General features: G+C 37.6%; 1 protein-coding gene across 2 annotated transcripts in view; it reads left to right on the top strand.

Annotated features, from left to right (window-relative positions):
- The window catches only part of CDH12 (cadherin 12), a 1,181,755-nt gene that overhangs the window by 1,117,635 nt on the left and 47,713 nt on the right, over positions 1 to 16,407 (top strand). For both annotated transcript variants that reach the window (XM_086362520.1, XM_086362519.1), the window contains one exon: positions 10,291 to 10,544. In XM_086362520.1, coding sequence (XP_086218646.1) covers positions 10,291 to 10,544 — 254 coding nt within the window. The remainder of the gene's footprint in view (positions 1 to 10,290; positions 10,545 to 16,407) is intronic.

Below are 16,407 nucleotides of genomic sequence, written 5' to 3'. Positions count from 1 at the left end.
AGTTCTTTGGCCCATTTTTTGATTGGGTCATTTATTTTTCTGGAGTTGAGCTGTAGGAGTTGCTTGTATATTTTTGAGATTAGTTGTTTGTCAGTTGCTTCATTTGCTATTATTTTCTCCCATTCTGAAGGCTGTCTTTTCACCTTGCTAATAGTTTCCTTTGATGTGCAGAAGCTTTTAAGGTTAATTAGGTCCCATTTGTTTATTTTTGCTTTTATTTCCAATATTCTGGGAGGTGGATCATAGAGGATCCTGCTATGATGTATGTCAGAGAGTGTTTTGCCTATGTTCTCCTCTAGGAGTTTTATAGTTTCTGGTCTTATGTTTAGATCTTTAATCCATTTTGAGTTTGTTTTTGTGTATGGTGTTAGAAAGTATTCTAGTTTCATTCTTTTACAAGCGGTTGACCAGATTTCCCAGCACCACTTGTTAAAGAGATTGTCTTTAATCCATTGTATATTCTTGCCTCCTTTGTCAAAGATAAGGTGTCCATATGTGCGTGGATTTATCTCTGGGCTTTCTATTTTGTCCCATTGATCTATATTTCTGTCTTTGTGCCAGTACCATACTGTCTTGGTAACTGTGGCTTTGTAGTAGAGCCTGAAGTCCGGTAGGTTGATTCCTCCAGTTCCATTCTTCTTTCTCAAGATCGCTTTGGCTATTCGAGGTTTTTTGTATTTCCATACAAATTGTGAAATTATTTGTTCTAGCTCTGTGAAGAATACTGTTGGTAGCTTGATAGGGATTGCATTGAATCTATAAAGTGCTTTGGGTAGTATACTCATTTTCACTATATTGATTCTTCCAATCCATGAACATGGTATATTTCTCCATCTATTAGTGTCCTCTTTGATTTCTTTCACCAGTGTTTTATAGTTTTCTATATATAGGTCTTTAGTTTCTTTAGGTAGATATATTCCTAAGTATTTTATTCTTTCTGTTGCAATGGTGAATGGAATTGTTTCCTTAATTTCTCTTTCTGTTTTCTCATTATTAGTGTATAGGAATGCAAGGGATTTCTGTGTGTTGATTTTATATCCTGCAACTTTACTATAGTCATTGATTAGTTCTAGTAATTTTCTGGTGGAGTCTTTAGGGTTTTCTGTTTTTAAGAATCTCACCTAACTTTCCTGATAGCTCAGTTGGTAAAGAATCTGCCTGCAATGCAGGAGACCCCAGTTCGATTCCTGTGTTGGGAATATCCCCTGGAGAAGGGATAGGCTACCCACTCCAGTATTCTGGCCTGGAGAATTCCATGGGCAGTATAGACCATGGGGTCACAAAGAGTCCGAAGCAAATCAGCGACTTTTACTTTCACTTTCTTTCACCTAACTTGCCCAGTCTCAACTCTTAACCCTCCCCCAAGTTAACATAACCATTGAAGACTGTTTTCTGCCTTGTAAACATTTCTAACGTCTGTGTGTGATAGTCTTCTCATGCTCAAAGTGTCTAAAGCTGAATTCCTTTACTTCTCCCAACAGTAGCGTGCCTGCTCCCATTTTCTCTTTCCTGGATAACACCCTACTTCCTCTCCAGTTCCTTAAAGCAGAAATCTAGGCTTATTTTTATGCCACTTCTATTACACTGAATTCCCCTTACCGAATAGCATGGGACTCCCACCCACTGATCCCCTCCCAAACCTGAATTAAAATTTCCTCCTCATGGGTTGACTTACAACCATCCTTGCTTCTTTCTTCTATTACAAAGGCTATTCTCTGAGCCATAAACCTAATGTTCATCCATTTCCTTTGTGAGTGAATTTCACTCTTGCCCTTCGTGTGTTTCTGGGTTCCATCACGATAAAGAACAGATAGCATGTTTTCTATTACCATCCCCTGCATACACACACACATATATGCACACATTCACTCACTACATGCCAACCACACCAAACTCATTGCAATTTCTACTGAAGCTGCTGTGCTATTTTTCCATCTACATAGAAGGTAGCACCCTTCCTGAGCATTTCTGTTCATTTTTTCCTGTTTTTTAACATGGATCTCACCCATGTCTCTCACCAAAGACTTCCTTGTGTCCCCCAGGCAATACTGATCCCATCTTACTCTCTTCCCCAAAAGTTACCATTTCTGGCCAAGCACATATGAGACTTTATGATGGCTCAAATTTTAAACGCATCTGATCTTTCTACTATAGTTTAATCCCCTAAAGACACTTTGCCATTACTATATCTGTGTCACCATGATAAAGGAAATGCTTGAAATATGTAGGGTTTTTAAATTTCTGTTTAAAAAAATGTCTCATGTTGGTTTATTGCTTTAATTTCAGATGCAATATTGTTCTTAATCCTCACATACCATGCAGAGTTCAACATATTTTTAAGATATTTAGAAATATATTGTTTCACTGATTATGCAAATGGGAAATATGAAACTCATTGGAGAAAAGTAACTTCAAGACTACACAAGTTGCAGTCAATTTATAGTATATGTTTTAAAGCACATAGTTTTAACTATTGTGAAGAACAATATAAGTTGGAAGTAGAATGTGACAGTGGTCATACAAGAAGTGAAAAATATAATTGTCCCTCCAGATGGTCATGATTTATACTGCATATGCCTATAAAATGCATATTTTGCTTAGACATTTATAACAGTTGATGAAATCTTCTCTTTCTTAGGGAAAATATCACCATAAGCCCTCAGATAAAACACTAGATGTTCTTCTAATTCTCTTTTGTATTATATTTTTTCTTAGTGAATTTGTTCCAAAAATTATTGTCACTGAAATATAGGCTTAGATATGATGCTATGACTCTTAATACATTATCAAAAATTTGCAGTCCTGCACAAAATCCTTGATAACTTGCCCATAGAAAAATGAAATTCATTTCTAATGACTAGTACTGTAACAATGTTTATAGAGATACATTGTATTAAGTGTATATTCCTTCAGTTTAATATTTTTTTGACAGACACTTTTTGTCCTGTAATTTTACTGTTCTTTCAGAGTTTTTTTTTTTTTTCAATTTTAGAACTGAAATATTGTTTAAATTTATTAAAGTGAAAATCTGTTTTAAAAATGGCCAGATTTCATTGTTTTTCCCTCTTACTAAAGGAGCATTCTCATCTGAAAATGTGACCACTTTTAAAAGTCAAACAAAATAACGTTTGGCTATTTTTTTGTGTGAAACACTGCGTTGAATTTCTTCCTCAGTGTAGATGATACCAGGCCCTCCCATAGCTCTCTCTCATGTATACACACACACATACTCTTCCTCATATAATCCCCGATACACTATACACATGTCTTTCAAATTTTGGATTTTTCCGTAGCACTTATGGTCACTTTGGATGCTACAGTTTGCTTATTTATCTTACTGTTGTCCATCAAATCCCAGAAGAGAGTAAACTCCATGGGGGATTTTTGTCCATTTCCAACATCTATCATGATATCTAGCACACTGTAGAATGTGTGTGTGCATGTGCTCAGTCGCTTCAGTCATGTCCAACTGTGTGACCCATGGACTGGAGACTCACAGGCTTCTCTGTCCATGGGATTCTCCAGGGAAGAATACTGGAGTGGGTTGCCACGTGCTTCTCCAGGGGACTTTCCAGATCCAGGGACTGAACCAACACCTCCTGCATCTCCTGCATTGCAGGCAGATTCTTTACCACTGAGCCACAAGGGAAGCCCACACAGTTGGATATTCAAGCAATATGTGTGGAAAAGAGGAATAAAATATACAGTAATATTGCCCTTAATTTCCTCTCTAAGGTTATGATTTCCTCATACCTGGTTCTTTGCTTCCCTCTTCCAACATTACATCCTCAGACAAGTGCACCCTATCTGCTCTATGTAATGTCTCCCCAGCTGTTTTTCTGTCCCATTAGAACTGTTTTCCTCATAAATCTTACCACTAACTGAAAAGAATTATTTATTTATTATTTGTTCTGTCTACCCCTCTTCTATAAAAAGAAAAAAAATAAAAGGATTTAATTTAACTCACGAACCAAGAGATCCTCAGTTCCTACTGTAATAAAATCTAATCAAATATTTGATTCAAATTATGTAGATTTAAATTAATTTGAATAAATCAATTAAAGAAGTAGGTACAGACATCACCTATGGATGATTTAATATGTAACTTGAGTACTGGTAGAGTTTTAGAGTGATTTCTTGTAGAATAAGAAAGTGCTAGGAACAAATAAATGAATTGATTGCTGTAATTATCAAAACTATTTAATTAATCAGGGAACTTGACTTTCCCTAAAAAATGATGCTTGCTCTGAAAGTCAGAGAGTTCAGACTGGTATTATAATGGCTTCCCAGGTGGCTCTAGTGGTAAAGAACCTGCCTGCAGATGCAGGAGACATAAGAGACATGGGTTTGATCCCTGGGTCAGGAAGACCTACTGGAGGAGGGCATAGCAACCCACTCGAGTATTCTTGCCTGGAGGATCCACATGGACAGAGGAGTTGGTGGGGTGTGGCCCATAGGGTTGCAAAGAGTCTGACATGACTGAAGTGACTTAGCACATCCATACACACACATTGGTGTCATAAACCTATTTTACAAGAGCTTGTTCCTAGTGTCTTTTTAACCTTGTTCAGTCTAGTATAAATCTGTTTTCTAGTTGCCTGCTTGAAAAGCATCTTCTTTTTCAGATACATAACAGCCTTCAGTTATTTGAGTTCATTGAGAATTTTCTTTCCATTAACCATTAAGATCTATAATATGATTAAAAGAATAGAATTGTTTCTAAAGGATGCATTTTGTTCAGAGGGAGGACTCTACTATTATGGTGAAAGATATATGTGTTCATCATAAAAACTGAAGCTATATCAGTTCAGTTCAGTTGCTCAGTCATGTCCGACTCTTTGTGACCCCATGGGCTGCAGTACGCCAGGCCTCCCTGTCCATCATCAACTCCCCGGGTTTACTCAAACTCATGTCCATTGAGTCGGTCATGCCATCCAACCATTTCATCCTCTGTCATCCCCTTCTCCTCTTGCCTTCAGTCTTTCCCAGCATCAGGGTCTTTTCAAATTGAGTCAGTTCTTTGCATCAGGTGGCCAAATTATTGGAGTTTCAACTTCAACATAAGTTCTTCCAATGAACATTCAGGACTGATTTCCTTTAGGATGGACTGGTTGGATCTCCTTTCAGTCAAAGGGACTCTCAAGAGTCTTCTCCAACACCGCAGTTCAAAAGCGTCAATTCTTCAGTGCTCAGTTTTCTTTATAGTCCAACTCTCACATCCATACATGACTACTGGAAAAACCATAGCCTTGACTATATAGAAGCTATATAGAAGAGTAGAAAGTAAAGAGTGATGAAAGCACAAGCTATTGTGGGTCAGAGTAGAGTATAACTGAGTCTTATGCTTAGAGTCTTCCAGGCTGAAATCAAGGTGTAGACCAGGGATACAACTGATCTGAGGCTTAGAGTTTTTTTTGTTTTTTTGGTTTTTTTTCTCCCTAAGTGTACTAGTTTGGGCAGAAGTCATTTCTTTATGGCTTTACGACTGCTGGCCCTACTTACTTTTCAGGCTGTTGGTCAAGGTCCAGTCTCAGTTACCATATGCACCCCAGGCAGGTAGGCTCTTACATCACAAATGTACTTCTTCAAGGTCAGGAGCAATTAGTAGCTTCTGCTAAACCTCACATGATTACATCAGCCCCTTTAAATAAAAATTTCCCTTGTAATTAACTCAATGTTAAGTGATTGAAGACCTTGATTATATTTGCATTATTTATGTTTCCATAAAACTTAGCAAATTCATAGTATAATACTGCATTCCATGATTTCAGTTCAGAGAGCCCTCACACACTCAAGGGCATAAAATTATACAAGAGATTATATTGTCCTGGGGGCAAGAATCTTCGGGAGAGGCTGGAATTTGGTCTACCAAAGCTGCTTCTCAGATTCCTCAAAATATAACTCTAGCTACCCATTTTTGCTCAACATTTTCTGGAAAAGTGACAAGGCCTGGAAGAACCCAAGGAATTATTCTCTTGTATTTTATGACAAAAATTGTTCTTCCCTCTTTGAAATGAGAAAATCATTTGGCACTTAATTGACCTGGACCTCAGCAAAGTAAAAGCAGAGAAAGTGGATTAAAAGATAGAAGCAAAAGATAATATCTTGATTAATTTCTCCCTTTATATACTATCTTATTTCATTTCTCCACAGTTGTTTTCTTACCATACTACACCCTACAATGTGAATTACCTCTTGAAAACTCTGGCTTTGCTAACCTCCCTTTATTGAAACATCCCTAGGAGAAGGAGCTACTCAATTGAATTCTCTTCAATCATTTCCTTACTTTTCTAGAAAGGTTCATAAATTAAATGTGCCCCAAGCAGTACCACAAAATTTTCTATTTAATGTGGCAGAACTAAATTAACTTCATCATAATGGATTTCTGTTATAGAATATGATTCATTTCCTAACAATAACAAAAAATTCTGTTTTTTTCTATACTTATTTCAAATAATAAGACTTTTGTTGATTGCAAAGTTAGATGAAATTCATTCCTCAGCACCACCCCATCTTACCCTGCAGCCACAAAAAGTGGAAGACAGCCTGTCAGATCAGCTGGATAAAGTCAACTAAAGAAAGACTGGTATTGATTTTTTTTTCCCCTCTCTTTCTGAGTTATCCAGTTTTATAAAATGGCATTACCTAAGGGCCAGGATCATGAAGAAGTAAGGCCATCTAAGATATTACTGTGACATTTCTCCTACAATTTTCTTCAGTTATTTGATCACTGCAGGATGTAAGTTTTCAGTCATAAAAGAATATCTGTATGTACAGAAAGTTTATTTCATCTCACTCTTTATCTCCACAACCACTAAATATTTGCCTGCAGTGACAGGTCAGGAGTTCTTAAAAGACAGAAATTATGTCTGATCTCCTAAAATGAAATTGAGAAAAAAATGTTTTTTTTTTTTTTTTTTTTAATTTTCCCTTCATTTCTGGACTTGAAATGACTTTCAAAGTGGGGAGACAAGTCCATCAGCAGCAAGTCCATAACAGTGGCATGTTTGTTAAGTAGGTAAATAAAATTGAGATGTTGTCAAGAAATAATTTGCCTAATCCTACAATCAGAAGCCTTCCAATATCTAGGAGAAGTAGAGAGAGAAAGGAAGAATAGCTGGTACCAACTTTTTCATTTTAAGGGAGTTAATTCTGGTACAGAGAAGGGTGTAAGTGTCAGCCAAGGCAGATCAAATAGCTTTCTACACAAACGGACCAAAGACGAAGTCAAAATTGTCTTACACCAGAAGTTACGGATGACTATGATAAAAATTATATTGTTTAACATTTATGGAGCATTTGGAGTTTGCAAAAACAAGCTATATTTTATGTTTGTACAGCTTATAAATTACACATAACTCAGATATCTCTTTGGCATCCAATTCCCCTTGAATACATCAAAAGATGGGAGACTTAGTACTTCTACAAACAACTCAGTCAGTAAGCAAGATGGAAAACCTTATTATCTTTGTCTCTTCTGTCCTCCTGGAATGTTTTCAAGGTCTTATTGATTGTAGGCGATCAATATCTTTTAACGTTAATTTAATTTTTCATGGTTTCATTTGTTAGAAACTTCTTCCTTTTGAACTTAAAATTGACATATTTAGTAAACTAAATTATTGTTACCTCCCCATTGAAAGACTTACAGAGTATACCAAACTGATGTTCAACATGAGAGCCCTTCAATATTTGAAAAGCTTTGTCCGTTTTTTTTTTTTTTTTGTCTTGATCTTCTTCATTCCAGGTAAAAATTCTCAGTAATTGTAACAGTTTTGTGTTTTTGGTTTGAATGATATTTGCTATCCTATTCTGGCAATCGGTTGTCTTTTCTTGAGCCCAATTCCTTTAACAAAACACAGTACTTTAAGCTGTAGGCTGATCAAACCAGTAGCATTATGGGATCATCTCTTTATTGAGATACTGTGTTTCTATCTGTGTAACCAATAGCCACAATATCAACCATAGAATATTATGCAATAACTCAACTTATATTTATATTAGTTTTAAGACAAATGAAAAGTCTTAGAAAGAAGGAGATGAAAGTTGAAGAAAATCAGTACTATATGTAAAAACTTATGAGCTGAATAAATGAAAATATAAAAACTAAAATAAAGCATTGAATCCAAGGCAAATAAATATATGAGTAAAAATTGGACAAAATTAAACGAAGTAAAGGGAATAATTACAGGGAAAATAAAGATAGATTCCCCCTGAGTGAAAATTACTGTAAAAGAGACTTTATTTCAAGTTTGAGAAGTGTTACTGTTTGCTATAATAAACTTGATTAATTTGTGATTTTTTTATTTCATAGCAATTTTTCTTCCTTTTCTTTTCCCTTCTTCTCAGGAAATGCATAAAAGAGCAATCTTGTTCTTAAAAGAGTGAAAGGTACCCACTCTATTTCCCCCAGGTGTACTAAGGCCCAAAAGGGACATGTCAACACAACATTGGAGTCATACTAGAGGGAATTAATTGAGAAAGCAGAAACTTCTAAAGGTCCCAGAAAATCACCGTGTTAATTAATTATATTCATGTTAATTTCATGTTTTCTTAGTTTGTCATAGGTGATTAGAAGTCAGAGCCAGTGACCTTAAAGTTTTCATTTTAATTAAGCAGTGCAGCAGCAGCATATTTCTATAATGTAATATTTCTAGTTATTGAGAACATAAAACTAATATTCAGAAAAAGTGTAAATGTAAGCAAAGGGAAAAATCAAGGATCAATGACTCCAGGGACAAATTACATCCAAATATTCTGTCTAATGTTGTTCTTTAATTATATATGCTCAAAGCCTCAGTGCTTGGTCAAATACCCTGATAATGCATTATAGTACCTACCAATTATATGTATAAAGCTGACAGCACAAAGGCCAAAACTAGACCTTGCTGCTGGGAAAGACTGAAGGCACAAGGAGAAGAGGACAATAGGGGATGAGATGGTTGGATAGCATAACCAACTCAATGCACATGAGTTTGAGCTAACTCTGGGAGATAGTGAAGGACAGGGAAGCCTGGCGTGCTGTAGTCCATGGGGTCACAAAGACACAGACAGGACTTAGAAACAGACCTCAGCAACACACATAGACCTTTTACAGCAAAAACACTTAGATATTCAAAAGTATTTAATAGAAAAGGGTATTATCGTAAAAATAATAAAAATCATCCAACAACAAAATACATTTTGCTACACCAAATTCTCAGCTGAAATGGGGGGGGGGGGAAAGGCATTAATTTCAATTTTGTGGTATTTGTAATTACTGCTTAGATCCACCAGATGTCAGGATTGGATAAGAACAGAAAATATTTCATAGCTACTTGATCTGCTATTGTAACTAGTTGCTGCTAAGTGGCTTCAGTCGTGTCGGACTCTGTGCGACCCCATAGAAGGCAGCCCACCAGGCTCCCGCATCCCTGGGATTCTCCAGACAAGAACACTGGAGTGGGTTGCCATTTCCTTCTCCAATGCATGAAAGTAAAAAGTGAAAGTGAAGTCGCTTTGTCGTGTCTGACTCTTAGCGACCCCATGGACTGCAGCCTACCAGGCTCCTCTGTCCATGGGATTTTCCAGGCAAGAGTACTGGAGCGGGGTGCCATCACCTTCTCCTTTCCTGTAACTAGTTACAGGAAAGGAATAAGCCCTTCCTAGCATTATGCGTGTGCATATGTCATTTTAATGTATGCAACTGATTATCTTTACAAGTTCAGTTCAGTCAGTTCAGTCGCTCAGTTGTGTCCGACTCTTTGCGACCCCATGAATCACAGCACGCCAGGCCTCCCTGTCTATCACCCACTCCCGGAGTTCACTCAGATTCATGTCCATCGAGTCAGTGATGCCATCCAGCCATCTCATCCTCTGTTGTCCCCTTCTCCCCCTGCTCCCAATCCCTCCCAGCATCAGAGTCTTTTCCAGAGTCAACTCTTCCCACGAGGTGGCCAAAGTACTAGAGTTTCAGCTTTAGCATCATTCCTTCCAAAGAACACCCAGGACTGATCTCTTTCAGAATGGACTGGTTGGATCTCCTTGCAGTCCAAGGGACTCTCAAAAGTTTTCTCCACAGTTCAAAAGCATCAATTCTTCAGCGCTCAGCTTTCTTCACAGTCCAACCCAGGCAAATTTACAAGTGGTAGCTTTTTTTCTTAAAATGTTTAACTTGTACTTCCCTTACCCACTGATCTTTAAAGGAAAATTACAATTTGCTACTAACTTGCAAGTTACTCTGCAGCAAGGTTGGTCATCCTGGCCACATCCTATATGAAAGTATCTCTCACTTTTGTTTTGTCCTCCCTATAGCCATTAGATTTTGAAACAAAGAAAGCTTACACTTTTAAAGTAGAGGCCTCCAACGTTCACCTGGACCACCGGTTTCACTCCGCGGGCCCTTTCAAGGACACTGCCACGGTGAAGATCAGTGTGCTGGACGTGGACGAGCCGCCGGTGTTCAGCAAGCCACTCTACACCATGGAGGTTTATGAAGACACTCCCGTGGGGACCATCATTGGTGCTGTCACTGCACAAGACCTGGACGTGGGCAGCAGTGCCGTTAGGTAAGGAAAAGCAGTGCTTTCTGTTCTATGTGTCAGAAGGAGAAGGAAAAGAAGACTCTCACCATGCTAGTATGAATGATTTAGTTATAGAATGCAATGCTTGAAAATGTAATGGCTTTTCATGGTAAGTAGAATAAAGGAAGCCCCATTGGGCTTCCTTGATAGCCCAGCTGGTAAGGAATCCACCTGCAATGTGGGACACCTGGGTTCAATCCCTGGGTTGGGAAGATCCTCTGGAGAAGGGAACGGCTACCCACTTCAGTATTCTGGCCTGGAGAATTGCATGGACTGTATAGTCCATGGGATCACAAAGAGTCGGACACGAATGAGCAATTTTCACTTCATAGGGTCTGAGCAAAAACATCTGATAGCAATCCCTGTAAGGGGGTTTAGTAGTGACTGGATATCGGACTTGTCACTCAAGCTGATCAACCTCAATTTTTTATCCACAAAAGGGATTTAGTAGTCAGCCTAAAAGGATGAGTCTCACAAATAACGATATTAAGATACATTCACAGTGCCTGAAATATTACTCATATATAAAATACATTTTTCAATTATTCTAAAATCTCTGTCCCCTACCCAAATTTGGTGTTTGCAAAAAGATTGTTCAACCATTCGTAATTTGCAGTTTATTTTTTTAATGTGGCAATTGTATCTCCTGATAGAAGCACAATTTCAGTCATATTTAAGGTAAGATGCATTGTGGAGTTGGTCAAAGTCCAAACTTGGCAAGGAGCTCCTTATTGGCATACGGCTGTTGAGTAGTGAGTCCGACAAAGCAATCAGTAAGACAATTGTAAGAAAGTATAAGAAAGTGAAAGAAAACACTCACTCTTTCCCCACCCATACATGCCACTTATATTGCTCAAACGTGGTAGTATTCCTTGTTCGTCACTTATAAATTGATTCTGTAAGATATTCTGAGATTTGTTCTGATTCAGCTTTGCTTCTTCTGGATACTTAATCTGTGCCATGTGGTGATGCACCTACAAAAAGGGCAGGAGGGGTGGGGAATACAAGAAAATAAAAAAAAAAAGAACACGTATCTACAAAACAGAAACAGACGCACAGACATTGTGGTCGCCAAGGGCAGGTGTGGTAAGGAAGGGAAGGATCGGGAGTTTGGGATTACCAGATGCAAACTAAAAAAGAGACAGAGAAAAAAATGGGGTTTGTTCTGAATCTTCTAACGTTAAAGGGGTGAAGCCTAGTATACAAAATCAAAACCAAAGAATACATTAAACAGACTTTTAAAGCAAAACAGTACTCTGTTGCATTGGAAAAATACATAGATACATATAAGATTTTAAGTCATGGGGTAATTAGTGATTAAAAAAAAAAAAAGGATCAACCTTTCAGCAGTAGCCGCAACACATTCATAGCATAGAAAAAATTCTCAGGCAATGGCCTGAAAGCATGGAAGCTCTGCTCTTTGTATGTGTCAAATCTATCCCTCAATGTGGCATGGATGCCTTCCTTCTTGAAGTACCTCTGTGATCAAGAGAGAATTCTAAAAGCACATTTGTCTTGAGAAAGGGAAGAAAAAGTGCCATTATTTAGCACCCTTACCTATCAGGTTGAATCCTGGCTTATTTCCTCATTGGGTTCAACTTGTTATCAATGCTCAAATTATTGCATGGTTCACTTCAGTTAAAGTCCAAAAAAGTCTGTTTATTATCAGTGTTCACAGGGGCATCCTCAAGAATCTGCGTTAGTAGTTGTTATACATTAATCTGTCATCATTCATCAGTCTTGTTCCTGAACACCCTGTGTGTGCTGCCAGTCATTGTGAAAGTAGAAAATGCCTGCTGAGTAGATTTACAGGTAATTTCAAGAATATAAACAGAATGGAAGAAATACTGAAGGTTATAAAGAAAGCAGTACAACATGTAAATAAATATGGATTTAAACTCTCTACACTTCAATAGATGAGAATTGTGGCATATAATGGGACATGATATCTTAGGGGACATGGTAAGTTATTTAATTTGCTATATGTTCTATTTTTGAATACTGATCATAGCATGATAGGGTCAAGATAAGAATAAAATATTATTTTAATGAAATACTTAAAAAAATCAGAGCATTTGCAACTAAAAAATATCACCCTGTAAAGGTAAAGGTGAGAATTACAAACTTCTAAGCAAAAGGAAATAATTAGATACAAGTGTGTGGAATAAAGGAAAGCTACACTGTAGAGAAATTCTCCAGTTACAAGCCTATCTTCTTTGTTTTTCATGTCACAGAAGCTACTTTGACAAGTGCTACTTTGAAATAAGGGAGCATCCTTAGTCTTATTTCTAATGGGTGACAGTCTGATTCACTGAAGCTGCAGACACAGATGGATCTAATTGATCCCCATGAGGAGTTGTCAAAAGATAGAGGTGGTTTAGAATCAACATAAAAGTTGTCTTACTTTCATGTCCTTGGAGGAAACAGTAGACTTGAATCGAATGTGGAGTATGAATCACTTCTAAGCCTAAAACATGTTTGCTCACACAAAAATGATAGTAAAAAGGTTATAAAAAAGTAACATCAAAACGACAAATTACTTGGCATGTGTAGGTATGTTCTGTTTGTTTTCCTTTGCTTTACTGGTTTGCATTACCCTTTTCATAGGATTATTGTGCCTGGCATTAAGACTAGGGTATTCCACATCACTGAGTATTTTATTAATATTATTACTTCATCATCACTGAGCATAGCAAGAGCCAGAAAGCAATGGCATTAACCGGGACTACACAACTTTAGAAGAAAGGTTCAGTTAGGTGTAATGCCCTCACAAATAATCCATGTCCTGTCCCCTCTTGCCATGAGCTTAATTTCTAGCTATTGTTTCCTTTACATTTCTGTTCTTTGTCTTCTTCTTGTTGTTCAGTCCTTAGATCCTGTCTAACTCTTTGCCACTCCATGGATGCAGCACACCAGGCTTCCCTGTCCTTCACTGTCTCCCAGAGTTTGCTCAAACTCATCCATTGAGTCAGTGATGCTACCTAACTCTTTCATCCTTTGCCAGTCCCTTCTCCATTTGCCTTCAATCTTTCCCAATATCAGGGTCTTTTCCAGTGAGTCAGCTCTTTGTACCAGGTGGCCATAGTATTGGAGATTCGGTGTCAGCATCCGTCCTTCCAATGAATATTCAGAGTTGATTTCCTTTAGGGTTGACTGGTTTGATTTCCTTGCACTCCAAGGGACTCTCAAGAGTCTTCTCCAACACCACAATTCAAAAACATCAATTCTTTGGTGCTCAGCCTTCTTTATCATCGAACTGTCACATCCCTATATGACTACTGGAAAAACCATAGCTTTGACTATATGGACCTGTGTCAGCAGTCATGTCTCTGCTTTTCAATACACCATCTAGGTTTGTCTCAGCTTTCTTTCCAAGAAGCAAGTTTTTGTTTTGTTTTGTTTTGTTTTAATTTTATGGCTACAGTCATCATTCGCAGTAATTTTGGAGCCCAGGATCCCCACTTCTATTCACCATGAAGTGATGGGACTGGATGCCATGATTTTAGTCATACTCAGTGGCAATTAGCTAACAGCAAATAGCGATGTCATCATAGCTTATTCTTTGGCCAGAATTTTTTAAGCATCACAGTGATTATTTTATAGCAAGAGAATCTGAGGCCCAGGAAAACTCAATTATGACTTCAGTAAAATGGGAAGGACCTCCTTATGGTTCAGATGGTAAAGAATCTTCCTGCAATGCAGGAGACCCAGGTTTGATCCCTGGTTTGGGAAGATCTCCTGAAGAAGATTAACCCCCTCCAGTATTCTTGCCTGGAGAATTCCATGGACAGAACAGCCTGCTGGGCTACAGTCTATGAGGTAACAAAGAGTCGGACATGACTGAGTGACTAATATGAACATAATTCATTTCAGTTCAGTTCAGTCACTCAGTTGTGTCCAACTCTTTGTGACCCCATGAATCGGAGCACGCCAGGCCTCCATGTCCATCGCCAACACCCAGAGTTCACCCAAATTCATGTGCATTGAGTCGGTGATGCCATCCAGCCATCTCATCCTCTGTCGTCCCCTTCTACTCCTGCCCCCAATCCCTCCCAGCATCAGGGTCTTTCCCAATGAGTCAACTCTTTGCATGAGGTGACCAAAGTATTGGAGTTTCAGCCTCAGCATCAGTGCTTCCAATGAACACCTAGGACTGGTCTCTTTTAGGATGGACTGGTTGGATCTCTTTGTAGTCCAAGGGACTTGCAAGAGTCTTATCCAGCACCACAGTTCAAAAGCATCAATTCTTTGGCGCTCAGCTTTCTTCACAGTTCAATTCTCTCATCCATACATGACCACTGGAAAAACCATAGCCTTGACCAGATGGATTTTTGTTGGCAAAGTAATATCTCTGCTTTTTAATATGCTATCTAGGTTGGTCATAATTTTCCTTCCAAGGAGTAAACGTCTTTTAATTTCATGGCTGCAATCACCATCTGCAGTGATTTTGAGGTCCAAAAAAATAGTCTGACACTGTTTCCACTGTTTCCCCATCTATTTGCCTTGAAGTGATAGGACCAGATGCCATGATCTTTGCTTTCTGAATGTTGAGCTTTAAGCCAACTTTTTCACTCTCCTCTTTCACTTTCATCAAGAGGCTTTTTAGTTCCTTTTCACTTTCTGCCATAAGGATGGTGTCATCTGCATATGTGAGGTTATTGATATTCCACCCGGCAATCTTGATTCCAGCTTGTGCTTCTTCCAGCCCAGCGTTTCTCATGATGTACTCTGCATATAAGTTAAATAAGCAGGGTGACAATATACAGCCTTGATGTACTCCTTTTCCTACTTCGAACCAGTCTGTTAGCTAGATTCTAATTGTTCTGCTAATAAAGATTTATTGAGGCATTTATCTAGTTTTTTGCATTGCTTTGTAATTCCAGAATTTGGGGAAATACAAGTAAAATTTAATAATTTTCAGTAACTTGTTAAAATAGAATGCCAAAACTTGTCAGTAAAAAATGTACAATATTTGATTCTTTAATATGTGATAACCATGGACCTTATTATATGCCTGCAAGCATTCTAAACACTTTACATAGGTTCACCTTGTTTAAAACTTACAATAACTTTACTTAAACCTGAAAAGTGTTGTATTCAGGTACGTGAACATTGACATTGGTCAGGCTAGAAATATAAAATTAAAAAAAATACAGTTCTTTTGCTGACATTCTTGTACATATGGAAAAAATGGTTATTACTTGTGGTTCAGTATCTCTTATTTTTCTAGACAACTACAAAGTTCTTACAAGATTTAGATATAGCTAAGAATTTATTGACAAAATTCAGTGGATTTATGATACTGATTTATAGCTCTAATTTTATAAGGATTGGGTCTTGATATCCAATGATGTATTTGCTTTTATTTTAAAATGAATTTTGCATTTTTGTAATGATATGATGGCTGAATGTCCAGATAATAATTATGATGGTGAATGTCTTGAAGCTATCTTTATGTGCTTCACGTACCTCCTCAGAGTGAAGCAATGTCCAAGTCTATGTTTTTTGTCTTGTTGTTGTATTTTCTTTGTTTTTGGTCACACCACATGGAATGTGGGATCTTAATTCCCTTACCAGGGATTGAACCCATGCCCCCACATTGGAATTGCTGATTCTTAACCACTGAATGGTTAGTGAAGTCCCTAAGTCTATGTTCTTTATTACTTACCTAAAGTTTGCAGTTTGCATTTTGTCTGCTAGAGTTTCAGTTTCTTTGCTTTCTCTCAAAGGGTTGAGTGCTCTATATAAGTGTAAATTTCATAGCTCTTTCCCTCCTCTCTATAATTTACATACTTTTAGAGAATAACTTTTTAAAAAATCAGTTATTTAGAATTTTTATATTTTTGAT

The sequence above is a fragment of the Bos grunniens genome, chromosome 20 (genome assembly GCF_055505025.1).
Source record: "Bos grunniens cultivar Pamir isolate PY7600 chromosome 20, Bosgru_T2T1.0, whole genome shotgun sequence".
Classification (NCBI taxonomy): domain Eukaryota; kingdom Metazoa; phylum Chordata; class Mammalia; order Artiodactyla; family Bovidae; genus Bos; species Bos grunniens.
This window is presented reverse-complemented; position numbering and strand designations above follow the sequence as displayed.